Below are 25,287 nucleotides of genomic sequence, written 5' to 3' on the forward strand. Positions count from 1 at the left end.
ATAAAGTTAATTATAGTACTTTCTATTATCGGAACTAAGGCATATAAGCCCGAGTTAATAGTATCTTATAATCGCGTCGATTATCTAATCTAGAGGAAAATATCCTTAAGTACTTTATTCTCGATTTAGATTTATAAGGATTTCCCCCTCGGCTTCATAATATTAAAGAAATAACTAATTAATTACTTATTAACCGCGATATATTACTTATCGGCATATATTAGGCTTATAACTTTATTAAGTAATACCTAGACCTTAAGATATATTTTTTTTAGAAATATAATTACTAGAGAGCTAAATATAAAGATCTAATTATTATCTATAATTAATTTCGGCTTATAGTAAATATAATCGCCAAGTATAGTATCTAATTAAATAATATCTATAATTTTAATAAGACTAGCTTCCTTATAGGTATAATTATAAGCGAAATAATTATTATAGGCTTAGAAAGGCATTTAAAGCTAAAATTAATATAACCTAGAAACTAGGAATAGATTATAATAATCTAAGTAATTAATATAGAAGGCTAATTAATCCCGCCGCTTATTATTAGCGCGGGCTAATATTACCTTACTAATTAGTACTAAGAAAATAACCTCCCGGGCAATTAGGCTATTATAATAACCCAAAATAGCTAGACTAATAATAAGATTAGTCTTAAGTAGCTTAAGTACTTTAACCGGTATATAACTAATTAATTAATTAGTTTTTATTATCTTTTAATCCTTAATAGCTATAAAAGTTATTATTTTATTAAATTTAAGAGATATTATAAGGAGAATAAGATTATCTAGCTTTATATATTACCTTATTTATTTTATTTATTTTAGCCCCTTAATATTAAGTACTTTAGTATATTAAAATAAGCTTATAATTAAGAAATAAAGTATCTAATTAGATCTTCTATAACCTATATTTTAAAGACTAAGTTCTTTTTAGCTTTTTATACTATATATAAGGCTATTATAATAAAAAGAAATATTAGGGGGGCTTTTAAAGGAGCTAGCTTTATTCCCTTTGACCTAGAAGCTATAGTCTTAAAGCTTAATATATAGCTATAGACTTTAATACCTACCGAGGAGGAAGCTAAGCCCTTAACCCCTTAGGTTTTAAAGACTCTAAAAATTATACTTAAGGCTAGATCTTAGTCTAAATACCTCGAGAGATAAATCAAAAGGTATTATAATAGCTTACTAGAGTTAATTCTAAGAGCTCTTAAGTCTCTTATAAAGGATATAATAGCAATAATATATAAGAATATATTATTAAGGGCTAAGGTTAAAGACCTTTAGGAAGTAAATAAGATATTAAGCTAATAATAGAGGGCAAAAAGGACCTAGCTATAGAAAAGAGGGGTTATAACGGTAAAGGAAAGAAGGCAAGTAATTAATTAAATAGATACTAATGCATAGGTAATGGCGGAATTATCGCGGAGTAGTAGTTAAGGGAGGTTAACGCGACCGGGTATTCGGCGTTATAGTATCTGCGGTAAGCCTAGCTATAATATAAGGACCTATTAAGTAATAATTAAGATATCTAAGGAAGAATATAGTAAGTAATTTTAATTAATTAAATAGTTTATAGTATTTATATTGCGATCTAAATATAGAGGGTTAGGATTTTTAATTAACTTATTTATATAATTAACTCACTTATTATATATATTAAGCCCTATAGTAAACTATAACTCTTATTAGTATCTTAGTTACTATAGGAAGCTATTATAATAGACTTTATTATTAAATTATTCTTATTAAAAGAATTAGCTATTAGAAACTTTTATAATAATATTCTTATTATTATAAATAGACTTATGAAATTTTCTTATTTTATACCTTATAGAGAATTAATAATAGCTAAAGAATTTATTTATTTCTTTTACTTTTATATTACTAAGATATATAGTATATTACTTAAAATTATTATTAATTAAAGATTATTATTTACTTTAAAATTTTAGTAAAGCCTTATAGAATACTTAGGAATTAACTATAAGCTCTCTATAGTATACTATAAGGAGATAAATAGCTAAATAGAATATATAAACTAAATATTAAAATAATACCTTTGATATTATATTAATTATAAATAAACTAATTAAGTTAAAAAGTTATTAGCTACTTAGTTAGCCTATAATATAGCTATAAATAAGAGCATAAAGACTATATTAATATATACTAACTTTAAATTTATATTAGATACTTATTAATAATTATAGGATATTATTATTAATCTTAAAGTAATCCTTATTAGCGACTAATTATATAATCTATATAAAGAAATATAAATAGAACTTAAATTTATTAAGAATAAAATAATAACTTATATTAATAAAAAAAGGATTAAGAGATTAACTTTCTTAGAGGGAGATATAATTTACCTCGCAATAAAAAATATTAAAATAAAATAATAAAATAAAAAACTTAATTATAAATATATTAAATTATATAAAATTAAAAAGAAAATCTTAAAATATAACTATAAATTAGACTTATTACCTAAGGTTAAGCTCTATTTAATTTTTTATTTTTTATTACTTAAATTAATATAAGATATTATCTAAGTAAAAATAAGTAATAAGCCCGATATAGAAATTAATAGATTAGAAAAATATATTATAAAAGCTATCCTTAATATAAATAAAATTAATAATAAAATAATATATTTTATTAAATAAAAGGATTACTTTAACTTAGAAAATATATAAGAACCCTTAGAATATCTTATTAATATATAATACCTTTTAAAGAACTTTTATTAATAATATTAAATAAAAATAAAATAGACTTAGGAATAATACTCTAATTAATAACCCTATAGTCCTCTAGTAATTAAACCTTAGATAAGGCCTAAGCCTCTAAATTATAATAAGCCTCCTTATCGCGATACTCTGCCTTATCTAGCTTATCTAAGTCCTTATAACTATAATAGATTATCTCAGTAGCCTTCTTATAAAGATACTTCTCTTAATAATAAAGCTACTATAAGCGAGATAAGACCTCTAAAAAGTCTACCTTAGCCTTCTCCTTTTATTCTTTAAGATAATCCTTCTCCTAAGAAATATAGGCAATTAGAATATATTAATATATACCTATTACTAAGGAAAATAATAACCTATAAGCTTATAAAGAAATATGACTAAAATCGCAATTTATATATTTCTTCTTAATATAAAAGTTATAATATTATTTCCCTTTAGCTACTATATATAGATAGTAATTAGCATAGAAGTATATAAAATACTAAGGTATCTTAAAATTAAATTTATTAATTAAGTGAGAAAAATTACTATAGCGCATAGTAATAAGTTTAGGGTAAGAAGATAATTTTTCGATATAACCTAATATTATATTAATAAAAGAAATAATTATAAGTCTAAGTTACTTATGGTAATACTTAGTCTCTAAAGCTAGCCTTAGGGATAAGACTAATAGAGGGGGAGCCTTATATTATAGCTATAATAAGATTAAGGGTAATAATACTAGGTAGAAAATTAACCCTATTATATTAGCTAATTATAGGGTAAGAAGATATATAAGTTAAATAAAATTAATTTAATTTCTCTCGACTATATAAATCAAATATTAATAGCTTAATTTAACTCGACTATATTTAACCTAAAGACTAGATAAATATATAGAATATATTTACTATATTTTCTTATATAATAGCTACCTTAGCTATTAATATAACTTAGTTATACTTAATACCTTAAGTATATTACTAGACGTAATATTATATTACCCTTTAAGGTTATATAATATTCTCCTCTGCTAATATAAACTAGCACGACTAGTTTATCCCTTAGGAAATACCCTCTCGTTATAGATAGGGAGAGCGGTAAGCGGGATAAGAGAGAATACTATATATTAGAGCATAACTAAGGCTATAAGGAGATAACCTAGTAGAAAGATATTTATTTAGGGCTATTATAATAAGCTTCTTTTATTATATAAGCTTTAAAGAAAAATTTTTTTAAATTAAATGTTTTTTTTAATTATAATAATATAATAACTAAGGTATATATTAAGTAATATTAATAGCTAAAATAAATAATTAAACAAAAAGTAATAAAGTTTAATATATATTAAAAAAATACAAAGGTATAAAAATCTAAGTAATTAATTTTTATAAATATAATATTAAAAAATATTAATCTATATAAATTATTATATTTTAGCGAATATTTATATAATATACTTAATAATATAAATATCTAAGAATAGAAGCTTATAAGGAATATATATATATTAATAAAAATTAGTTTAAATTACTAATTAAATATAAAAGCTAACTTAGCTACGCTTAATAATAAGTATTTTTTACTAGTATAAGAGGCTAGCTCTAAGAATTAGTCTTCTAAGTTTAATAAATTTATAAAAGGTTTAATTATAAAAAGTCTAATAGTATTATTATATACTTGCGCGTAATAGCGCTTATTTTAGATATCCTAGACTTGTTAAACTATTTACTAAATAAAGTAAGAAAAAAACAAATCCGCGAATTTAAGAAGTAGCCTAAACTTAATTTACTTAGATATATCTAAACTAAGTTTATTTATAGAGAGAATAAGGTATTAATTAAATAATGTTTTTTATATTAGCCCGCCTTAGCCCGCATTAAGTTAGTAAATAGTTATGGTCATGCGACCAGCTTGTATTACCTAGCCTGCATATAACGAAAACATCACGGTTAATACTGTCCAATAATGGCCCAACAAGTATATGCACACATTATGGACGCCCGATCCTGCCCAATGCTGCCCAAAACTGCCAGAGGTTTATGGCGGGAGAGAAATCCGGGAGCTGGAAACGTGCTGTTCACTCATTAGACCTCCTCTTAGCACTTTTCGCATACTACAGAACGACAACTATCTCTGGATAGTGATCATTCAATCGTCATGTTTCGTCAACTCCAACGCACAGCGGGCCTTCGTCTGCTTCTGATCTTCCTCATGGCAGAGCTGGCTGCCGCCGCAGATGATTCCGAATTTGCCTTTAACTTCTTCACGGATATCGCGCCGTATGTTATAACTCTTGTAACCTGAAGATGGTCTTGCTAATTTTACAGACTTCTTGCCCTCTTTGGGGAGCAGTTTGCAGCACAGTTCCTCAGCGAAAGCCTCTCATTTGAAGATCATATTATTATTGCGATCGTACCTCTCGGAATTCTTACGATTATCGCCAGTGCGATCCGGGTTCAAGGCCCAGAGATTGTACGAGCTTTCATCGGACGCGCAAGGGAAACCAGAGCAGTCGCAGAGCTGGAAATAATGTCTTCCACATCTCACGATGTCTGCGAGCTCTTTGACGGGAAATCGATCGTTCGGGTTATGGGCAGGCCAAGAATTATGCAACTTCTGATTTTCCCCCATGAGTATGACATGCACAGAGGGCGCAATGAGAGCGGGTTAAGTACGGGAGAGTCTTGCGGAATACACCTGCTCGACACTGCCACCGAGACAGCCGCAGCCGACAATGGGGAACAAGCAAACGACCCTCCGAAGTTGATGGTACACTATAGTAAGCTCGCGAGAGGCCCTTCTGCCATTAACATCACTGACCAGATCCATTGAAGAGCACCACGACGACGGGTTCGAGCCCATTCAAGAACTTCTGATAGGCCTGAGAAAGCGTTGTCGAGAGTTTTGGAAAAGATCATCTCCTCCAGACGACGATACTGCGGTGCTTGAGGCAACCAGTGGCACAGAAGGCCACCACCCGGCACATCCTCCTACTGAGCCGGAGCCCCTACCCCCCAACATGCAGCTCAATCTTGTTCCTGACTTCTCCAAGCAGAAAGAGGAGCTGCGAATGGCCGTAGCCGTCGCAATCATTGTTCAGCTCGGTCTTCTTGTCCTTGCCGGTGTTGTGGTTTTCTACGGCCCATTGAAGGACACCAAAAACTTTGAGCGCAAGTCCTACGGCTTCTCTTGTTATCTCATTGGGTCACTTCTTCTCTCAACAGGAATCGCGTTTTGCTCGATCGCAGTGGGGAATAGTACCGATGAGGATGTTTGGAAGGCGCGCGACTCTGACACAACCAAGGCACTCCCTCGGCTAATTTGGCTCCAATGTCGTCAAAGTGTCAATGACCAGGGCTTTCAAGGCTACACTATCCTTGCTGGGCCAAAACGCCGTATCATGACATCTTGTAGTGAGCGGCCTAGGATTCCTGGCGGCGGGACGACTGAAGCTCCAGCGCAGAACGAGACAAAACCTACGAGGAGTGGAATTACAAACCATTCTGTCGGGGATCTGGCAATGGACAAGGTACGAGCTTTCGACGGAATATATCACTTGGTACAACATTAATGTTTTTATTCTTAGGGTTCGTGCAAGACCGCTCCGGGGACGCCATGGAAATTTCTTACTGTCCTCGGCTCCTTGGCTGCTGGGTCCGGATTCATCACTCAGTTTGTAGGCCTTCGTGGCCTCCCTTATCCATGTTCTATTGCGCAACTAGGAGCTATAGTTCTCATGGCTGTGATTCGTGGATTTATCCGCAGGCACCTCTCGCGAAGGCCGGAATCTCTCGACGCTACCCCCGAGTACGAAATCGACTTTCTTGCCATGAAAATTACCTACTGTCAAAGTTTTCGGGAATATGAGCAACCCTCAGTGGATGAGCCAAGGGACGAAGGTTTGGATATGGTCTACCAGTGGGAAGTCCTGGCTCCAAAGCCTAGGTCGAGGGATTTATTTTTCTCCCTGCCTCAAGTTGTCAGTGCGCCGTCTGACCGGGCCAACGGAAGGGACAGCTCCAACCCAAGCACTCGGCCACCGTCAAGTCAACAGCTTCTCCAAGTACGCAAGCGGCTTGGCAAGTTGTGCCAATGGGAATCCCATTCAAAGGATGCTTCAAAGGCACTGGCACAATCTGTCGAGTGCTTCATGAATACTTTCTGTAAGAACCTCAAGAACTGTACCGAGGAGCCCGAGTGGGCTATCAGAGTTGCTAGCTCGCTCTTTTCCAACAGTGGCGTTAAAACAGAAGATTCGGTATTCATACAACTGCAGAGACCTGATGGCGAGTGGAAAGTGGCCAGTGAACAAATAGAAGCCATTCTATCTCTTTGGATGGCGACTATTGATGCAAGACGTTCAGCAGAGAAGCAATCCAAAAAAAGTCACACATCCGATGCCCATTTCGGAGGCCCTAGACGTGAGTTCTACCGCATTCTCGGATACGATTTTGATGGTGTACTTCTGCGGGATCTGTCCTGGTGGGTTGACGAAGGAATCGTCGAAGAGCTTGATGATGACACGGGTTCCAAAACGCCCACAAGAGCCAACATGGACCTCGTCATTGGGTTCCACGGCAGATCGGAAGATGGTGAGTACGCTACGCTCATTATCGCTGGCCGAAGCATCACTAATATGCTCGATAGAACAAAAGAGATTGAAACCACGACGGAGTCAACTCGAAATAGGGTATAGCCCAAACGAACCCAGGCCGACCGAAGTCCAAGAAAGGGAGCTCGGCCTCATTTCCTCTGGAGACCTTCCCACAATCCTCGCTCAACATCTCTTCACAAGTTTCATGTGGGCAATTGCCAAGGACTTAGAGAAAAACGTCCTGGACCAGGTATCGTCCGAGAAGCAAGGAAACCTCGATGTTAGAAACAAAGATGCATTTGATCCTGGTCTTTTCTCAAAGACTTGGAGTCGCCCGACGCTACAGCACCGCCAACTGACAAATGTTGTCCGACAAATGGAGTCGTTCGGATTGGGGAGCAGAGGAGACATCCTTCTCTGCATGATCCCTGCCCTTAGCTTCCAAGACCTGCTTCCTAACCGCGCCATACTAACCCTACTCCCCCGGATTGCTCGAGAACACAGATGGGCAGAGACTGCTCGGCTGTACCGCAACTTACTGGACACTACTATCAGGAGTGACCCGCCTGAGCAGTTCTGTTACTCTGCAGTTGCCGCGACAGTGAACTTTCTCCTGGTTGCGAACGAGCCTCGTAGCGGCGTTTGGCCGCGCAGAGAATTAGCGAGCGAGCTTAGTGGAGTCTTGTGGATGCTCAAGACCAAATTCAGGGACATGATCGCTCAACTCCTACCTTTCTACCATTGCCAAGGCCGCCGCAATGACCTTTGGAGCTTGCTCCCAGAGGAAACTTTCCGAAAACAGGTCAACATTCGCCACGAAACAGCGGAGGCATTGGGCATATCGGAGGACCACAAAAGAATGTTTAAAGAAATCAAGGATGCAAAGGACAAGGCAAGTCGACCTGAAAACAAGAACTCATATCTTGTCGCTACCCCTATCGCCTTCCCTCGAGACGTGGGAAAATCAAGCGACATTTTCGGTTGGAAGCCAATTCACTACGCTTGCTGTTCAGAGTCGGAACCTTTCTGGCGTTACCTGAAGATGCGCGGACTTCAGCAAGCTCCTGAGATTCTCAATCTCTTTGAGCAGAGCCCTTTCCACCTCGCCGCTGCCATGGGAAATCCAACGGCATTGCATTACTTGATTGGCGCTTTGGAGGTTGAAAGAAGATTGGAGAAGGAGCAGCTTCAGCAAGCATTGGACATGGTCGACATCAACGGCATGACACCGCTTCACTGGGCAGCAAAAAGCGGGAGTCTGGAGTGCGTGGAACTGATCACGAAAAAGCAAAAGCAATCATCAACAAGGACTGACATCTGGGGTCGCCAGGCTCTCCATGTGGCCGTCGGTGTCCTGGATTGCCAGATCATCAGCCAGCTGTTGGAGACGAGCCGGTGGTCATTGAAGATTGACAAAACTGGCTGGTGCCCAGTGAAGTATCTTCTGGATACATACTCCACTCCCTTGGAGCCGAGAAGCCATGACGCTGGCCTTGATGATGGGTCAGAGTCTTTTGGAATGTCAAGCTGCAGTGAAGAAGATACCCCCGACTGGGTAGATGGGATCATTGACATCATCGATGAGGCAGAACCGCGAAGGGACAGCTTAACCGACTCTACCCATCAAAACGCACTGTTTGCCTTTGAGCGACTAGCTCGACGGATGCATGGCTATCGAGATGAGGATGGGCAGACATTTCTTCACCTCGCTGCGACGTACACTCCGATTTGCACTGTCGAAAGGCTCATACAAAGGGGATATGACGTCGAAGCTCGCGACTCGGAAGGCCAGACCCCTTTACATGCTGCGATTCTAGCTGAAAACTACAACGTGGCTGAGTGCCTGGTTGATATTCATCAGGCTGACCTGTCGGCAGAGGATTATGCCGGGTCGTGGACCCTCATCTTTGCTATTGGAACGAGGTTCCGGCACATGATTGACCGCATATTGGCTACGGACTGCGACTTGGATGGACAAGACGAAAATGGCAGGACCGTCTTACACAATGCTATTCACCCCGTGGACCCCGATTTCTCCATGTGGCTTGTCGAAAGCCTGGTGAAAAAGGGATGCGATCCCAAAATTGAGGACTTGGATGGGAGGACAGCGCTTCACACAGCCCTAGAGTTCGGATACGACCAAGTTGCACTATCCCTCCTCAAGCCTGACCGTGTTCGCCAAACACTTGACAACTATCAGGATCAGACACTGCTCATCGCAGCTTGTTATGGTGGTTGTCACGAGTCAATACCTCGAATTCTTGAATTATGGCCGAGTATCATGAGCAAGACGGACCCAGATTTTAAAGCACCGCCAATCTCCTGGGCCTGCGCCTCTGAAAAAAAGGCAGCTGTGCAGGCCTTACTTCAGGGTAAAGATCTGAACATGAGCCCAGATCGCAATGGGTGCACCCCAGCACACTATGCTGCCACAGCAACGGACAATGATATCCTCCAATTGGTTCTTAACATAGAATCTGTGGAGCCCGCAACCAAAGACGGCTCTGGTTTGACGCCAATAGATCGTGCAATCCTGGGACAGCCGGTGAATCCCAAAGCAGATCAGCGAGGAAATGACAGCTGGAGGTCAAGTAACGCTCGTGACTTGCTCAAGCATAGAAAGACCTCTGCCGGAACGCGACTTGAGTATTTGAAACTGATCTACACTGAAAATTACCGCCACCTCGACGGGATTGTTGGGGATGTGCTTGAGCGTATCGACGATGCGAACCTGGATGAGGACACTCTCCTCAAACTGATTGACGACAGTTTTGAATCCTGGTACCCGCGTTCATTCGAAGCATATGTGAGGAGGGCTCTGACAACGGCGACTTGGAAACGAATCCCCCTGCCTTTTCATCGGTCGCTCAAAATGAACACCCTTGGCTTAGTGGAGCAATTGATGAAACACAAGGCGGACCCAACAGGGTACGATGGGGATAATTGGTCCTGCCTAGACTACGCCACAGCTTATTCTCCCAACAATCCCAGTCCCTGGCAAAGGGCCAATGAGGAGCTCTCACGGTATTTTGCGAAACATCTCCCTGCGGAGCATCCCCGAACAACCCCCATGACGCCGAGCTCACTGGATGGAGAATATTTGGAGCCCTCCATCGAGACAAAACCGTGTACTGTCCCCAGGCATTCCGAGTGCCCTGGTATCCACCGTGAGTGGCTCGTTGTTTAGCAGCCTTGAAGTGGTTACTCACTAGTGTTTGATAGAGATCCACATGCTGATGCGCGAGACAATTCAACATCGTGACCGACTCCGAAAACACAGGTGCATCATAAGCAAAGAATGCGTTCCTCCGTTATCCAAGTCAACCCGGTACTTCTATTTTGAGCTGGACGTCCTCCCAAATTGGAAATCTAAGTAAGTCCTCGCTTCCCACGTATCATCGCCCTTACTATTAATAAATCTCACCATATTATTTAGAGCCCTGAGAGTTGGTTTCTGCCACGAAACAACTTTGAAAAAGAATCAACTGCCCGGAGATTTCGCCCGTTCATGGGGATACGAAGGGAATGACGGAAATGTGTACTTCGGTGACCTTGTGGCACCATCAGAAGCCGGCCATAATGGTGGACGGGCTTCACACTTCGGTGCCGGTGACACTGTAGGGGTCGGCCTTGACTTGAAAACCGGGAAGAGGATCTGCACCCTCAATGGTAGGAAGATAGATTTTGGTAAGTTAGAACTCGGGGTTCAATGACGGAAAAGCATTTGCATTACTTTGCTAATTGTTTTTAGGATGGGATTTTAGAAATCGGGGAAGGAAACCTGGGAAAATGTACCCATGCATTGGCTATGGTGATCTAGAACAGTGCGGGCTGGGCTTGAGGGTCAACTTTTCTGGAAAGCCGCCACATCTGTTCAAGTACGAAGGGCCTTTTGTCTCATAATTGAAGACTCTATGTCTCGGACTTGCCACCATATAGAGCCGAAGCTCTACTCGGCCCGTTTAGAGTCAGAATATCCCTTCTCATTTTCGACCTCATCTAACTTTGTTCCGTCGACAACCCCGCCAGCTTGCTCCAGTGACAATCCCTGAGTTTCGGGGTATAGGAAGTAGATAATGGTGGTCTCTACCGCGAGCCAACACGTGTAAACGATGTACATCCGCCATTGAATGGCACGCAAGGCGATAGGGTTGACGAATCCATTGAAACCGCCGCCAACACGGTTGAGCCACAGCATAATAGCCATACCTTTGCTGCGCTGCAGATACGGGAACACCTCGGTGATATAGATGTATGCCAACGGCATCATGATGTTGTAAAACCCGTAGTAAACGAAGATGAGCGCTACAACGGCCCGACTAGCGTGTTCGTTGCTAGTGTCGTTGGAGTAGACGGCTGACGAAGCTGTCCAGCAAGCATATACAAGAGTCATGCCGCCGTACGAGACCAACCACTGTACGCGTCGGCGTGCAAACTTTTGGACATAGCTCCCAGCAACACCGGTGACCAAGTTCCAGCACATGAGGCCAAGGTTGATCTGGTTCTGCTGGAGGTGGGAGGTAATGCCGATGGTTTTTAGGACCTTGGATAGATAGAAAGAGACGAGTCCATTTCCAGACCACTGAGCAAAGAGGCCAACCCCAATGGCAATAAGCACACGTCTCACGTTTGCTGAAGTGGAAACAAGCTCCTTCCAAGGTCGGGAGCTGCTTTCTCTCTCTTTCTTAAGCGTCTCGGTAATTTCCTCGTATTCAGCCGACACGAAAGGTGAGTTCTCGTCCCCTTCAGCGTGATACTTGACCAGGATAGCTAGGGCTTCCTCAGTGCGGTCGTTGGCGATCAGAAAACGAGGAGACTCGGGGATAAACCTTGGATGTATGTCAGTCCTCGATTCAAATCGTATACGACCTGATGCCCAAGTGGCGTGAGATGGCAAAGCGCAACTTACCAGATGAAAGACAGCTGTAGCAGTGAGGGAAGCACCTGGAATAGGGTCGGGAGGCGCCAGCTCCAGCTAGTCCCCCAATCAAAAGTACCTAGCGTGATACCTGCAGCAAGAATTGCACCGGCATACCAGCTCTCGTGGAAGATGCCGCTGATGGAAGCACGCTCTTTCGGATGGCAAAGCTCCGAGAGAAGAGCGGCGGCCCCGGCAGTGGCAAAAGGAAGACCAAACCCCATAATGACTCTTGACGCAATCAACATGGCCACTTGATTGAGACAGTCGTTAGTCAACAAGTAGGTTGTAACACGGCGAGGTGACTGTCCACCGTCTTTTTGATGGGCACCCAGACAGTGCTGTGGGATTATATCACTCACTGTTGATGGCGGCAGTTTGGATGGCAACACCAAGGATGACGATCACTGAGCCTAGTACAATTCCTGGCTTCCTGCCCCAGCGATCGTTGAAGTAAGGGACAAGAGGGATGCCAAACATGGATCCGAAAGTCATGCTTGAGGTGATGACGCCCAAGATGGCACCATCTGGGTTACCAAATCCTATTACCGGTGGTCAGCCCTTGAACTGGCTATTGAGCTGATGAAAGCAGATTCCGGAATCGACCTACGTTCATTCCACTTTTCCACAGCCTGGAGTCCATTTAAGACGCTGGCATCGAAGCCCGAAGTCATCTCTACTCCTATGGCAGCAGGGACCAGAAGGAGGTAGAGCTTCCTAAGGTTAGGTTTCTGGTACCAAGGTGTTTGGTCATTAGCCAGAAGCCTCGTGGACTCGACCACTGTGGTATTTGGCTCCTTTTCATCCGTGAGCGAGGCGGCGGTCTGGGTTTTGGAAGTAGCCATGACGGTCCAGCTGTCGAGAACGAAATGTTCTTTGAGCGTTTCCAAAGTATGCACGAGTGCCAGAGAGGCGGAGGGAGGCCTGAAGAAAGTGGTAACAGCGATGATCAAGGTAGTATAAACCTGGGTATGGATTTGATCAGAGCAAAGAGAGCAGATTGGCAGGGGGGATATTTGTACGCCGTGTACAGAGCCCAGTCAAAGCATGGAGATATCTCACTGGCTTTCAGCTTACCGGTCATAACCATAGCCAAGATCTCTAATTATGGTTCAATTGCCTCTATACGCGTATTGCGGCTCTGGGTTGGTTCCGACAATATCACTCAAGGTTGCGTGATGATGCTAAGTATATCCACATGAGTGCATGTTTCCGCACCTAGTGTATGTCACTATAGAGTAGCGATATGACGACATCTCTATAATCTGAAGCCCCTGCACTAGTGGTATGGGCTATGGTATGCAAGATTGAAAGATAAGCGTGTTTATCTGGACTAAAAGGGAAGGGTGAAGCCCTCCAAGTTCGGTGGGTTTCCCCATCCCACCGGGTATCCCAACTCTGTGAGGGTTCCGCTGATGTCGCATGTTGTTCCGTGATTATATGTTCGCCCGTTATTTCCGCCTTAGTGCATGTCATCACAGGACAGCGATATGGCGATGTCTCTATAGCTTGAATCCTCCAGACAGATAGTATGGGTTATGATATTTACCGATTGGATAATAAGCCTGGTTATTTAGGCTAATTGCAATCCTACGACCTCAAGGCAAGGATATAAGGTGTAAAGATCAGTAATATTAAAAGATAGGGATACTTCTACCTCGCCACAAAGAACTTTTACTATATATCATAGCTTTAGTTAGACTTTGTCGAAAGGTATTCCTTTAGGAGCAAATTACTAGACTATCTCTCGCTCGCTATACCTTGTGGCTCATGTACACCAAATAATATTACTGATCCCTATACCCTGCATCGGCATAGTTACATACATACCTGCTGGTAGGTATGGCCCTCATGCAAACGATCTTGGTCTGCGTCTGGACAGCAACCGCGCTCGCCTACAGACATCAGATTATGCAGAGTAATGGTTCTGATCCCTGTCTGTTCTCACTACTGTCCATTATGGCGTGACTTTGTTTGGATACTCTGATTGGCTTGCAGATGGCCGCTGGGTATAGCATTACCCGTGAACGTATATGGAGGGATTTCTCTCCAATGCTGATGCCATGTCGCTTAAATACACCCGAAGTTGTGACATTGAATAGCGTTGTTGCAAGTCTTGGTCAATCCGTCATATGCACACCTGGTACCCTTGACAACGTCTTCAACCTACGCCGCCAACCGCACCGTTCATCAAGATGTCTTCGGGTATTCTCAAAGTGAAGGGCGAGAAAGTAGTCGACCAGAATGGAGATTCGGTGATCCTTCGAGGTGTGGGAGTCGGTGGTTGGCTAAAGTAAGTTACGGTCTACTCCCTGGATCATGTGTTTGCTTCAGGTGTTTCGGTTGTGGATGTTGACAGCTCTTATCAGCATGGAAAACTTCATCACGGGCTATCCTGGACATGAGACACCTCTTAGATCAGCATTGCTCAAGGTGTTGGGACAAGAAAAGTATGACTTCTTCTTTGACCGCTGGCTCTATTGGTTTTTCAACGAGGATGATGCTCGATTCCTCAAGAGCCTAGGACTAAACTGCGTGCGACTTCCGTTCAATTACCGTCATTTTGAGGACGATATGAACCCTCGGGTGCTGAAAGAAAGCGGCTTTAAGCATCTTGACCGAGTCATCGAGGCCTGCGCCAAGGAGGGAATCTACTCCATCTTGGACATGCACGTTCTTCCCGGAGGCCAAAGTGGCGGTTGGCATGCTGACAACACGACCACGTACGCCGCCTTCTGGGACCACAAGGACTTCCAGGATAGAACTGTGTGGCTCTGGGAGGAGCTAGCTAAACACTACAAGGGTAACCCCTGGGTTGCCGGATACAACCCGATCAACGAGCCTGCAGACCCCCTCCACTATCGGCTACCGGCGTTCTACAGTCGACTTGACAAGGCCATCCGCGCCATTGATCCCGACCATATTCTCTGGCTTGACGGCAACACCTATGCTATGGAGTGGAGAGAGTTTGTTGAGATTCCAAACGCGGCCTACTCTATCCACGATTACTCTCTCATGGGCTTCCCGACTGGCCAGCGGTACGAGGGAACGCCGGAGCAGAATGCGGCACTTGAGGGGCAGTTTCTCCGCAAGTCTGAGTTCCAACGTGAGAAGGGCCTGCCTATCTGGAATGGAGAGTTTGGCCCTGTTTATGCGGACCCGAGGAAAGATCCGGACGCGGAGAACATCAACCAGTCGCGGTACAACCTTCTTGGTCAACAACTTCGCATCTATGACCAATATGCTATCCCATGGCACATCTGGCTCTACAAGGACATCGGTCTTCAAGGAATGGTAACTACCTCTCCTGACTCGGCGTACAACAGACTCATCGACCTGATCCTCAAGATCAAGAAGAAGCTGCAGCTTGACCAGTGGGGCAAGGATCCATCGCCAGACGTTGCAGCCGTTATCGATCCCCTTCTCGCATGGATCGACAAGGTGGCTCCCGACGCTAAGAAGACCTATCCTCCCATCTGGGGAACCCGGCGTCATATCGAGGCGCATGTGCTGCAGAGCTTCCTGGCTAATTCATTTAACGACCAATTTGCAGAGCTTTTCAAGGACAAGACGAAAGATGAGCTGGAGGAGCTGGCAAAGAGCTTTAGTTTAGATCAATGTGTGAGGCGGGAAGAGCTGAACAAGATTCTATCAGACCATGCTGAGGCGGTGGCAAAAGCCATATAAGAATAGGTTATCACCGTGGGAGAGCTCCTGGGTCGGCGGCCCAAGACATCCCTCGCGGGCCTCACCGCATGCGATACTGGTGTGGGACAGCCGACGGACGGAGACGACATGGTGGGGTTTGCTTGCTCTTTGTTGGCAGCTGATGTGCAAGCCATCGTGGTTAGCCTTTAGCCGGTGCATGACCTGGTGACGAGAATTTTCATAGGGGAATTCCACCGACAGCTACAGAGAGGTCAGAAAGGCTCGGTAGCACTCAGAGAGGCTCAGCTGGCACAAGAGGCTCGACGCCAATTGACTCCGGAACGGCTGGCCGGTTATGGAGCGTGGAGGTCCTAATAGTGTACTACGGATGCTGTTCGTAGGGGCGATGCAGACAGTTAATCTATTTATAGCCTACGGCATTCGGTTAGAGATTAGTTTCGGTTATTCAGACATGTACACCATCCCTTGTCAACTCGGCTCTTTATAACGTGGGGTGGCGGGAATAATGGTTGAAGCTTTATACAAGTTTACACACTTAACACACTGGTAGCTATTAAACGAGCGTATGTGCTTTAATTAGCTACAAACGAGACAAATCTGACCACACCGAGTAATTCAACCATCCCCTGGATTAGAACATTCTCCATGGCTTGTGAAGAAGGTCCATATCCCACTACTGTCAATGAGCGACCCTGGTTGTATATACTTGCAGAAGAAGCTAATTCTTCTCATCCCGATCATCTCTGCGATCCATTCCCCTCGGGTATGCCTCGATGCTCTCAAAATGATACAGTTGTGGTTCGACTGTATCCTTTTGGCGAAGCACATATCTCTTGAACCACCACGGCAAAACCTTTGTGAGTTGGTATTTCGCATGAACTGTTGTTGGGACAGCGAAAACATAGTCGAGTTCCTCCAGGCTCCTCTTGCTCGTCTCCGGCATAAACAAGAAGATTGCCACGAGAGCGACGATGTTCAATCCTGCATAGAACCCAAAACTTCCTGCAGGGGTGAATTCGAGCAGCATGCGTGGGAATGTAAGTCCCAATACCGCAGCCCAAAAGTTATTCGTCGCCACCGCCCACGACATGCCCATCTCCCTGTGGGAAAGAGGGAAGACCTCGGCAGAGTAGACAAACGCACAGGGACCTTCTCCGGGGGAGTAAAAGGCAACAAATGCAAAGATGAAGAATGCAATCAGGCCAAGATGAGCATCGGAGGATTCGGGGATGTAAAACGACATGCCTGTCCCGAGCAGAGTGAGAAACATGAAAGGGAATGTTGCGATGAGAAGGGCGCGACGGCCCCAAGTGTCGATCGTGTATAGGGCTGGGAAAGCAAAAGCGAACATTGTCTATTGGGATTAGTTTCGAGTAATGTGATGAGTTGGAGGTTGAGGCAGGTTAACATACCATTCCAAAACCCCATGATACGAGCAGCGCTGTGATATTGCTCGCTCCCGCTTGGGAAAAGATAGTCGATGAGTAGAAAGCAATGATGTTGACTATGTTCAAGGGCTGTTAGAGGCACATCTGATGTTTTTTCCACGTCATCTAGGAGAGGAAGGCTTACTACCGCACATCTGCTGGGCAATCATGATGATTCCAGAAGCCTGCGTTGCGCGACGCACTCGAGGAACGGTAAACAGTTCCACCGCTCTTGCGAAAAAATTTGACTTATCAAGCCCCTCCTCTTTTATCAACGCCTCCTCGGCGAGTAACTGCGAGTGAATGTAATACAGATCCCTGGCAGCTTGGAGTGGTGAGTTGCGGAGTCGGAGAAGCGACCTGTATGCTTTGGCATGCCTGCCCTTCTTGATCAACCATCTAGGAGACTCTGGGGCAAAGTAGATTCCAATGAGTAGCGGAACTGCCGGAATAAATGCTGACCCAAATTGAAGCCTCCAAGCGATGGCTCCGGTGTTAACCACGACAAGGTTTGCGGTGAAGCCTAGCATGATACCGAAAGCAACAAAGAGCTGCCATGACATGACCAAAGCTCCGCGGATGCTGGTAGGTGCGTTCTCGGCTGAGAAGACGGGAACTGTGACCTCCTTGAGGCCCATTCCAATGCCAAGTAGAATTCTGCAAATCAATATTTGCGGCCAACTTTGAGCAAGGGCTTGGCCTATGGGGGCGAACAGGCTGAAGATGGCGCCAACAAAGATTGTCCCTCGGCGGCCGATGAGATCGTTCAGAGGGTCGGAGAGCCAGCAAGCACTGATAAGGTCAGCATGGGCCGGCATGGACTTGTTTAGAGTGCGGAACTTACAAAAGGGCGATAGCCATGTACGGCGCGCCATTGATGGCCCCAACGATCCAAGAATTCCTTTCGCAAGTACCAGCGGCTGTGCAAGCCTCGCCAGTGTCCGCAATGTCGAAGGCTTGCGGGAACGACAAGTTGGCTCCGTTTGAACCCGTCTGATCCCAACCCTGAATGGCAGCGGAGATGGAATTCAAGAGGATGGTATAGTACAGCGATTTTGGGTGCCTCCATCGGTGTTCATGCTCGTCTCGGAGAATCTTTCGGTCTTCTTCATTCAGATCTTCGATCGACTCCAGATCGCCGGGGTTTTGGGCAACAAGGGCGCCTTTGCGGAGGTATGGCAGTGCCTCAGTCAATGCATGCTCCTGGGCGTAAGTTTCGACGTCTCGAAGGAGGTCTGCCTTTGGCACGCCGGCGAGTGGGTTTTTAATCCTTGGAATGTCAGAATCCATATACATCCGATGCTCTGGGTCTGGTACTCACTCGCCGGTAGTATTCTGCGTCATGCTGGCAACGCTTTGCCGCCGCGCCTCGTCGACGGGGGTTTCCAGGCTTTTGCAAAAACCAATGAGTTAGTGATTCGGATACGAGGAGTATAAGAGAGGGTGCTCATACTGTTCGGCTTGCTCAATGGGATAAGACATGGTTATGTTGGTTGTGATGAGTTGTTCTGGACGGGGGTGAATGCTGAAGTGGAGCATGGGGCACGTTGTTGTATTATACTCATGTTCCCCAGCTTTCTTCTAATGCGGAGAATCTGGGGTAGCATGAAATCCTTTTTCTTCGCATGATACCGCTGCCAAGGCTTGAGCTTGAGGGACTGTTTGCAGCGGCTCGGAGTATCCCCGAGCCAGAGTGTCACTGTCTTGAGTCAGTTTCTAATACAAGTAAACTAGTCTCATTTTCTCTTAGGTCTTCCTCGGTGGTTCCCCCGAGCCGGATTATGGAGATATGCTTAACAACCGCACCAATCGCATCGTGCCCGAGGTCAGTTAGGATAATAGCGCCACCGCGCACGCCGGTCAGAGAACGACTCGTGGCAAACAGAGCTGTTTCTAGTATAGGTAAACGTATCTAATGCGTCCCTCGTTCTTCGTCGGTGCTTCCTCCGAGCTGCAATTACGGAGACTTGCTCAACGGCCGCACTACTTCGCATCATGCCCGAGTTTGGTTCGGCGGATACCACCACCAGGTCGGTCGGTCGGAGAATGCCTTGTAGTATGCAGAGTAGAGTACACAAGTATTTGAAAGCTTATACCCCGCCAGTCACCGAACCAAAGGACACGAATAATCATCCTCCGGCAAGTACATTGCAATCATGGCATCCGTAACCGAGGTCCTACAGCGGAAGCCGCAGAATGTTGCGGTTCAAACCAACCCAGCTCACGACCTGCATCTCATCGAGACGGACATCCCGGAGCCAGGCCCCACGGACTGCCTAGTCCATGTCCGTGCAACGGGCATCTGTGGCTCAGATGTGCACTTCTGGAAGCACGGCCATATCGGTGACATGGTTGTGTGTGGCGAGAACGGTCTTGGCCATGAAAGCTCAGGGGTGGTGATCAAAACAGGAAAAGACGTGACGAGATTCAAGCCAGGTACGTGATTATTTGCTTAATGCCTTTCGGAGAATGGCCAACATTGACATCCCACCCATCCAGGTGACAGAGTCGCCCTTGAATGCGGAATTCCTTGTTCCAAGCCGACGTGTTACTACTGCAGAACCGGCCAGTACAACGCTTGTCCTGATGTCGTCTTCTTCTCGACTCCCCCTTATCATGGTACACTGCGTCGCTACCACGTCCACCCTGAGGCCTGGCTTCATTCTTTGCCTGATAGCCTTAGCTACGAGGAAGGTTCGCTGCTTGAGCCTTTGTCGGTGGCTCTCGCCGGTATCGACAGGTCCAACCTTCGTCTAGGGCAGCCGCTGGTCATTTGTGGCGCTGGGCCTATTGGCCTGGTGACCCTTCTGGCTGCTCATGCAGCGGGTGCGGCGCCGATCGTCATCACCGACCTAGATGAGAACCGCCTAGCCAAGGCCCAGGAGCTCGTCCCGCGGGTTCGCACCGTCCGCGTTGAGCGCGGTGATGACGCTAAGGGCCTGGGTAAGAAAATGGTAGACGCCTTGGGGGCAGAGGCACGACTAGTCTTGGAGTGCACGGGGGTAGAGTCCAGTATCCATGCCGCAATTTATGTAAGTAATACCCAGGAACGCCAAGGATGTTACCATTTACTCACGCATACAGGCTGCGGCGTTTGGAGCCTCCGTCTTCGTCATCGGAGTTGGGAAGGACTTTCAGAACATCCCTTTCATGCACCTCTCGTCGAAAGAGATTGATCTTCGCTTTCAATATCGATACCATGACACCTACCCCAAGGCAATCAGCCTTGTGACTGAGGGGCTGATCGACTTGAAGCCGCTTGTTACACACCGATTCAAGCTAGATGAGGGCATAGAAGCGTTTCAAGCGGCTTCGAATCCGGCGGCCAGGGCTATTAAAGTTCAAATCATTGACGAATGAACGGCCTGGTGACCTAAAATCGACCGCAGATACCGGCAGGGATGAGAGGACCTTTAAACTAGACTAGACTCTAACCACAATGTCAAACAACTGGCTTCCATGCCGGGAACCTAACGATGCATCATCAATTATTTCCATCAAAAACATACAAGTGATTCTTAAGTTATTAATGGGCTCTTCGTCAATACCTGCCGAGGTCTTCAAATATGACGGCTAAAACTTTATCGGGGAGGATAATAGCTACCGGGAGTATGAGTATGGCCGGTCAGCAGCAATAGAAGGAGGCATCAGGCAGTGTGATGTCGCGATTTGCAACTCAAAATATTGTTGGGACTTGTATCATAGGTTAAGTTAGGTGGGAAATAATGTACCATTCATATTATCCATTTCACTGGTTAGATATCCCTGTAGCGACCCAGCTGGAGCCTTAACACAGTCGATGGGATAATAAAATCTCTTTGCTCCTGTGTCGGGCAAGCGGGCTCAAACTAGTGACGGCGCCGAGGAAGCACTCCGAGCGGAGAACCGCCGACGAATCTCTCAGACGATGCATTTTGTCCCCATTTCGGCATCCGTTGGCGTAAGAGTGGCCAGGGTAGCATCGGAGGCGTAATCACATGCGGTTCCATATCTCCATCTAGTTCTTGGAGACCCCTCCCTTCACAAGGATCCAGTTGTTTAGACTTCGCGCTCGGCGGTTCCTCCGAGCGGGCTCTCAGGCTTCCCCACAGCCAAGGCACTAGTGTAGGAATGGCTGGTGTCATCCCTGACCGACGACGGATATCGTATATCTAAGGCGCGCGGACGCGTCTGAGTAGCCTCATGTGCAACAGCAAAAACAAACATGTCACTAACAGGCAAGGTTGCTATCGTCACGGGAGGGGCTCGGGGGATTGGCAAAGGCATCGTCCTCACCTTGGCGAAACAAGGTGCTAGGGTCTGTATTAACCTCCAGCCCAAACTTGTCGGGACACATGCTAAACCAACAGTATAGGTTGCCTTTACCTATGTTTCCGCATCCTCTAAACCTCACGCGGATGCTCTCGTACGCAAAGCCCAAGACCTCGGCTCCTCCGCCCATGCGATCCAAGCCGACGCTGCATCTCCTTCCTCCCCAGAAGCCGTCCTCTCCTCTACCCTCGCCGCCTTCAATGTCTCGAACGTCGACATCCTCGTCAATAATGCCGGCCTTGGGTCCGCTGCAACCCTCCTCGAAGAGATAACGCTCGAGGAGTATGACAGAATAATGAACGTCAACGTTCGCGCAGTCATCTTCATGACGCAAGCCTTTCTCCGATACGTCAATGCCGGCGGACGCATTGTGAATATCTCATCCATTTCTGCGAGAGGTGGCTATGCCACACAGTCAGTGTACTCGGCATCCAAGGCGGCTGTTGAGGCTTTGACACGTGTTTGGGCAACAGAACTGGGACACAGGTACGGCGTCACAGTGAATGCGGTTAATCCCGGACCTGTGGATACGGATATGTATAAAGCAGCTGGAGAAGTGCATTTGGCTCGGATGGAGGAGCAGAACAAAAAGACCCCAGCTGCTCCAAGGGCGGGAACGGAGAACGACGTTGCCGAGATTGTAGGCTTCCTATGCGAGGAACGATCGAGATGGGTGTCTGGGGACGTTGTGTGCGCCAATGGTGGAATGCTGTACATATAAGCTGTTACCTCGATCCATCCCATGAAGGTTATTAAAATCGGTTGGCTATAGAAGCAATATTATGATGCTTATGCAGGCATCCAAGATCCGCACTCAAAGTACGGTCCCCGAACATCCGAGCTTCCCTGTAGCATGATTCCTCCAGTTGCGTCAAGCAGTTCCGCATCTGATGAGCCTTGGGCATACCAAGGAAATGACATGCCCCCTTCTCCGAAGAAAATCGTGTCTGTCTGGTCTTGAACAGCCGAATTGTGGGAGGGAGATGGACCCTGAGCAGTAGGGTCCCATGCATTCAGCGAGACTCCTTGTAAACCATTGGCTGGCGCGGTCCCAGGTGCCCCAAAGAAGGACAGAAGCTCGCTCTGGTCTGTGGTTGTCAGTGACGGCTCCATTTGCGCCAATTCATTGAACATACCAAGCAACTTCCTAAGGATGTCCTGAGCCCGTAAGGCCATGCCATGCGTGGCCCCCAAGTTTGACAAGCAATCCACAGCCCGTTTCAAGTGACGTCTCCACGCCGGCGCGAGAGTATGTGCAGGATCATACATGTAGCAAGTCGCCTGCACAAAACTGGCTGTGATGAGCCAATACGTAGCATACCATGCCAAACCTCGTGGATGCTCAATCCGACCTTCGAGGTAGCCGCATATGGAATCCACGCACTCGTCAGCCGCTGCAAGACACGCGGATATCGGCCCAATCGTTGTCTCGAGCTTTTCTCTTGCCGTAATGGTCTTGAACAGGATCGGTCTATTGAGAATAATGCGGAGGTGGAAAGACCGCCATATGAGGATTCGCTTTGGGATTTCGAACCATGTTTCCAGTGTCAGTTGCTCATCGAAACAGGAGGGCAGATCTTGGCGCCATTTCGCGATATTCTGGCCTAGTGTAGTCGCTCTGTTGTGACTCGGTATTTGGTGGGTAAGCAGCTCGACCTGAACCATGTTGGCGATTTTTGCCAGCTTGATCTGATGGATCAGACAAGATGTCATGGTCGGGCCTTCTTTCGGATCCGGCAATCGTTCCATATCCACAGCAAGGTCCTGGTCGTCCAGATTGGATGGGGGTCGAACATTGACGCCAACGAGGGAGACGGGTGGTCTTCCGAGAGTGAGTTGTGCCCCAGACACGAAGATAAACAAAGTCCACCATGCCCTTCGACGGAGCTCCATGGTAAATGGGCTCGAGCTCGGCAAGCCAAATTCGCGATGGAGGCCTATCGCAAGTGCCATACTGAAACCAATCCCGATGAGAACGAACCCAGAATTGGGCTTGTTACGCTTTTGCAGGTAATTGGCCATTAGCACTAGACCTTGAACATAGCTGAGTGATCCTTTCTCCAGGATATCCATAGTCAGGCTTTGGCGGGCTTTCTTGTAGAAAGGGACGTCCGCATTTGACCCATCAGTTTCGCCAACAAAGGCTCCCATGGCGATAACAATGTTATACAACAGCGGCCATGAGCCATCTCGTGGTTTGGCCAACGCACCTAAGATGCCGTTAATGATGAATTCCTGCAAGTAGCACGGGGTGATCTACCTGAAACACGAGCACGGAAGGTCCCCTCATGAAGAATAGGATAAGCAGTATGATACATGGTAAAATAATCCGTTATGTAGCGCGAGACATCGGCGGATGATGCTTCTGCTGTGCTGCGCGTATCAGGCTCATCCAATGGAAGCGGTCTTCCGCAATCGGCGGGGATGTACAGGTGTAGTGTTTGGAGGAACTTCAAGGCTGCAACGCCAGACTGAGGGCCGGTATAGCCGACCTTTCCGGGTTCCGTAATAAGAGATCCCATGCCGTCAGTGGAGTTGTCAAAATCCTGCGATTCATCAAACTCATAGTCTTCTGCGTTGCTATATTCCGCGGGACTCGCGTCAGCTAGGTGTTCGTTTGCCGTCGGCCTGTATGACATCTCTGGAGGCCCTGGAAGGGCAACAGGAGTCTCATGGCGAGGTACATCTGCGCTTTCTGATTCTAGTTGCCGAATGGCATCTTGCATCTTGACGTCTGGCAAGTGAATAGCCCATGCCTTTTCAATAGATGCTATCAGGTTTTCCGCTCGCCTTAATTGCCTGTTATGGGCGCGTCAGTGTGAGTACATTTGAACTTAGCCAGAGCGATAAAACTGGCCTTTGAAGTGCTGTAAGCGTTTGTAGGGCCGAGTTATACTTGCATTCCTTTCTATCTCGAGTGCAGTTGGAGCATCTTGCACCTCCAGAGCACCGCACCTTGCGGCGCTTACACTCATTGCAAGCATGAGACTTGCGCCACATAGGCGAGACTCCGGGCGATTCCGCCTGCAAGTCATTCATTGCAGCGGCTTTAATTGGTACAGCATGTCAATGGCACAAGCTGCCCGAGGGTGGATTGAAGAGAGGTGACGTGTGACCCTTGGAGATTAGGGCGGTCACAAGCGGCATTACAATGGAGTGGAGAAGAAATTGTCTCAGTGAGCTTAGGCCATTCCAGGGCAGAGCACTTTACTATACCTAATTAGTAAGTCACACTCTGCCATCTCAATGGCCCAAGGGATCTACGATCTCTTGTGTTGGCAGAAACCTCTGCTGTTACGCGGCAGCTAGGCAGTGGCTTCAGGGCAGCAATCCTCGTGACCAATTGGACAAAAGGTTACCTATGACCTCGATTCATCGAGGTCATGACTGCCTAACGCGGTATACTGTATCACGACTACCCTGCAGGGCGCCCACGGCACAACTGTAACACCTGCTCTGTACCTTGATCCAATGCTATTACTATACATAAGAGGCTGGCTCTGATTACAGCATTAGTATAACTATATATTACTATCTGGTGCTCTAAGAACTTCCAACCTATGTAGAATTTAACATGAAGTAGAGAATTCCATATAAAAATAAATATAATTAACTTAAATGA

The 25,287-nt window shown here is 45.7% G+C and overlaps 8 protein-coding genes across 8 annotated transcripts; 5 read left to right on the forward strand and 3 right to left on the reverse strand.

Annotated features, from left to right (window-relative positions):
- Positions 1–881: 881 nt before the first annotated feature.
- On the forward strand, positions 882–1,058 carry NECHADRAFT_52809 (uncharacterized protein; the record flags this gene model as incomplete). The annotated part of the gene is made up of 1 exon (XM_003040088.1): positions 882–1,058. A coding segment is annotated over one exon (177 nt), but the record flags the coding sequence as incomplete, so codon positions are not given.
- A 3,845-nt stretch (positions 1,059–4,903) lies between these two features.
- On the forward strand, positions 4,904–11,332 carry NECHADRAFT_102067 (uncharacterized protein; the record flags this gene model as incomplete). Its single annotated transcript, XM_003040089.1, has 8 exons — positions 4,904–5,025; positions 5,074–5,417; positions 5,527–6,275; positions 6,333–7,338; positions 7,394–10,507; positions 10,563–10,713; positions 10,777–11,027; positions 11,092–11,332. The coding sequence occupies 8 exons, from the start codon at positions 4,904–4,906 to the stop codon at positions 11,241–11,243; spliced, it is 5,889 nt and encodes a 1,962-aa protein (XP_003040135.1). The 3' UTR covers positions 11,244–11,332.
- NECHADRAFT_87037 (uncharacterized protein) lies at positions 11,290–13,103 on the reverse strand (the record flags this gene model as incomplete). The annotated part of the gene is made up of 4 exons (XM_003040099.1): positions 11,290–12,169; positions 12,250–12,511; positions 12,621–12,800; positions 12,869–13,103. The coding sequence occupies 4 exons, from the start codon at positions 13,101–13,103 to the stop codon at positions 11,290–11,292; spliced, it is 1,557 nt and encodes a 518-aa protein (XP_003040145.1).
- Positions 13,104–14,453: 1,350 nt separating this feature from the next.
- NECHADRAFT_52792 (uncharacterized protein) lies at positions 14,454–15,945 on the forward strand (the record flags this gene model as incomplete). The annotated part of the gene is made up of 2 exons (XM_003040090.1): positions 14,454–14,551; positions 14,628–15,945. 2 exons carry the CDS (start codon positions 14,454–14,456, stop codon positions 15,943–15,945), a joined length of 1,416 nt encoding a protein of 471 aa, XP_003040136.1.
- Positions 15,946–16,645: 700 nt separating this feature from the next.
- NECHADRAFT_87039 (uncharacterized protein) lies at positions 16,646–18,836 on the reverse strand (the record flags this gene model as incomplete). The annotated part of the gene is made up of 6 exons (XM_003040100.1): positions 16,646–17,281; positions 17,340–17,431; positions 17,500–18,146; positions 18,199–18,624; positions 18,676–18,744; positions 18,808–18,836. The coding sequence occupies 6 exons, from the start codon at positions 18,834–18,836 to the stop codon at positions 16,646–16,648; spliced, it is 1,899 nt and encodes a 632-aa protein (XP_003040146.1).
- Positions 18,837–19,510: 674 nt separating this feature from the next.
- NECHADRAFT_97467 (uncharacterized protein) lies at positions 19,511–20,714 on the forward strand (the record flags this gene model as incomplete). The annotated part of the gene is made up of 3 exons (XM_003040091.1): positions 19,511–19,790; positions 19,854–20,386; positions 20,439–20,714. The coding sequence occupies 3 exons, from the start codon at positions 19,511–19,513 to the stop codon at positions 20,712–20,714; spliced, it is 1,089 nt and encodes a 362-aa protein (XP_003040137.1).
- Positions 20,715–21,558: 844 nt separating this feature from the next.
- Positions 21,559–22,386, forward strand: NECHADRAFT_52820 (uncharacterized protein; the record flags this gene model as incomplete). Its single annotated transcript, XM_003040092.1, has 2 exons — positions 21,559–21,651; positions 21,709–22,386. The coding sequence occupies 2 exons, from the start codon at positions 21,559–21,561 to the stop codon at positions 22,384–22,386; spliced, it is 771 nt and encodes a 256-aa protein (XP_003040138.1).
- A 68-nt stretch (positions 22,387–22,454) lies between these two features.
- Positions 22,455–24,665, reverse strand: NECHADRAFT_52813 (uncharacterized protein; the record flags this gene model as incomplete). The annotated part of the gene is made up of 4 exons (XM_003040101.1): positions 22,455–22,705; positions 22,802–23,875; positions 23,926–24,450; positions 24,500–24,665. 4 exons carry the CDS (start codon positions 24,663–24,665, stop codon positions 22,455–22,457), a joined length of 2,016 nt encoding a protein of 671 aa, XP_003040147.1.
- Between the last annotated feature and the right edge of the window lie 622 nt (positions 24,666–25,287).

This window comes from Fusarium vanettenii (genome assembly GCF_000151355.1).
Source record: "Fusarium vanettenii 77-13-4 chromosome 11 genomic scaffold NECHAsca_80_chr11_7_0, whole genome shotgun sequence".
Taxonomy (NCBI): Eukaryota; Fungi; Ascomycota; class Sordariomycetes; order Hypocreales; family Nectriaceae; genus Fusarium; species Fusarium vanettenii.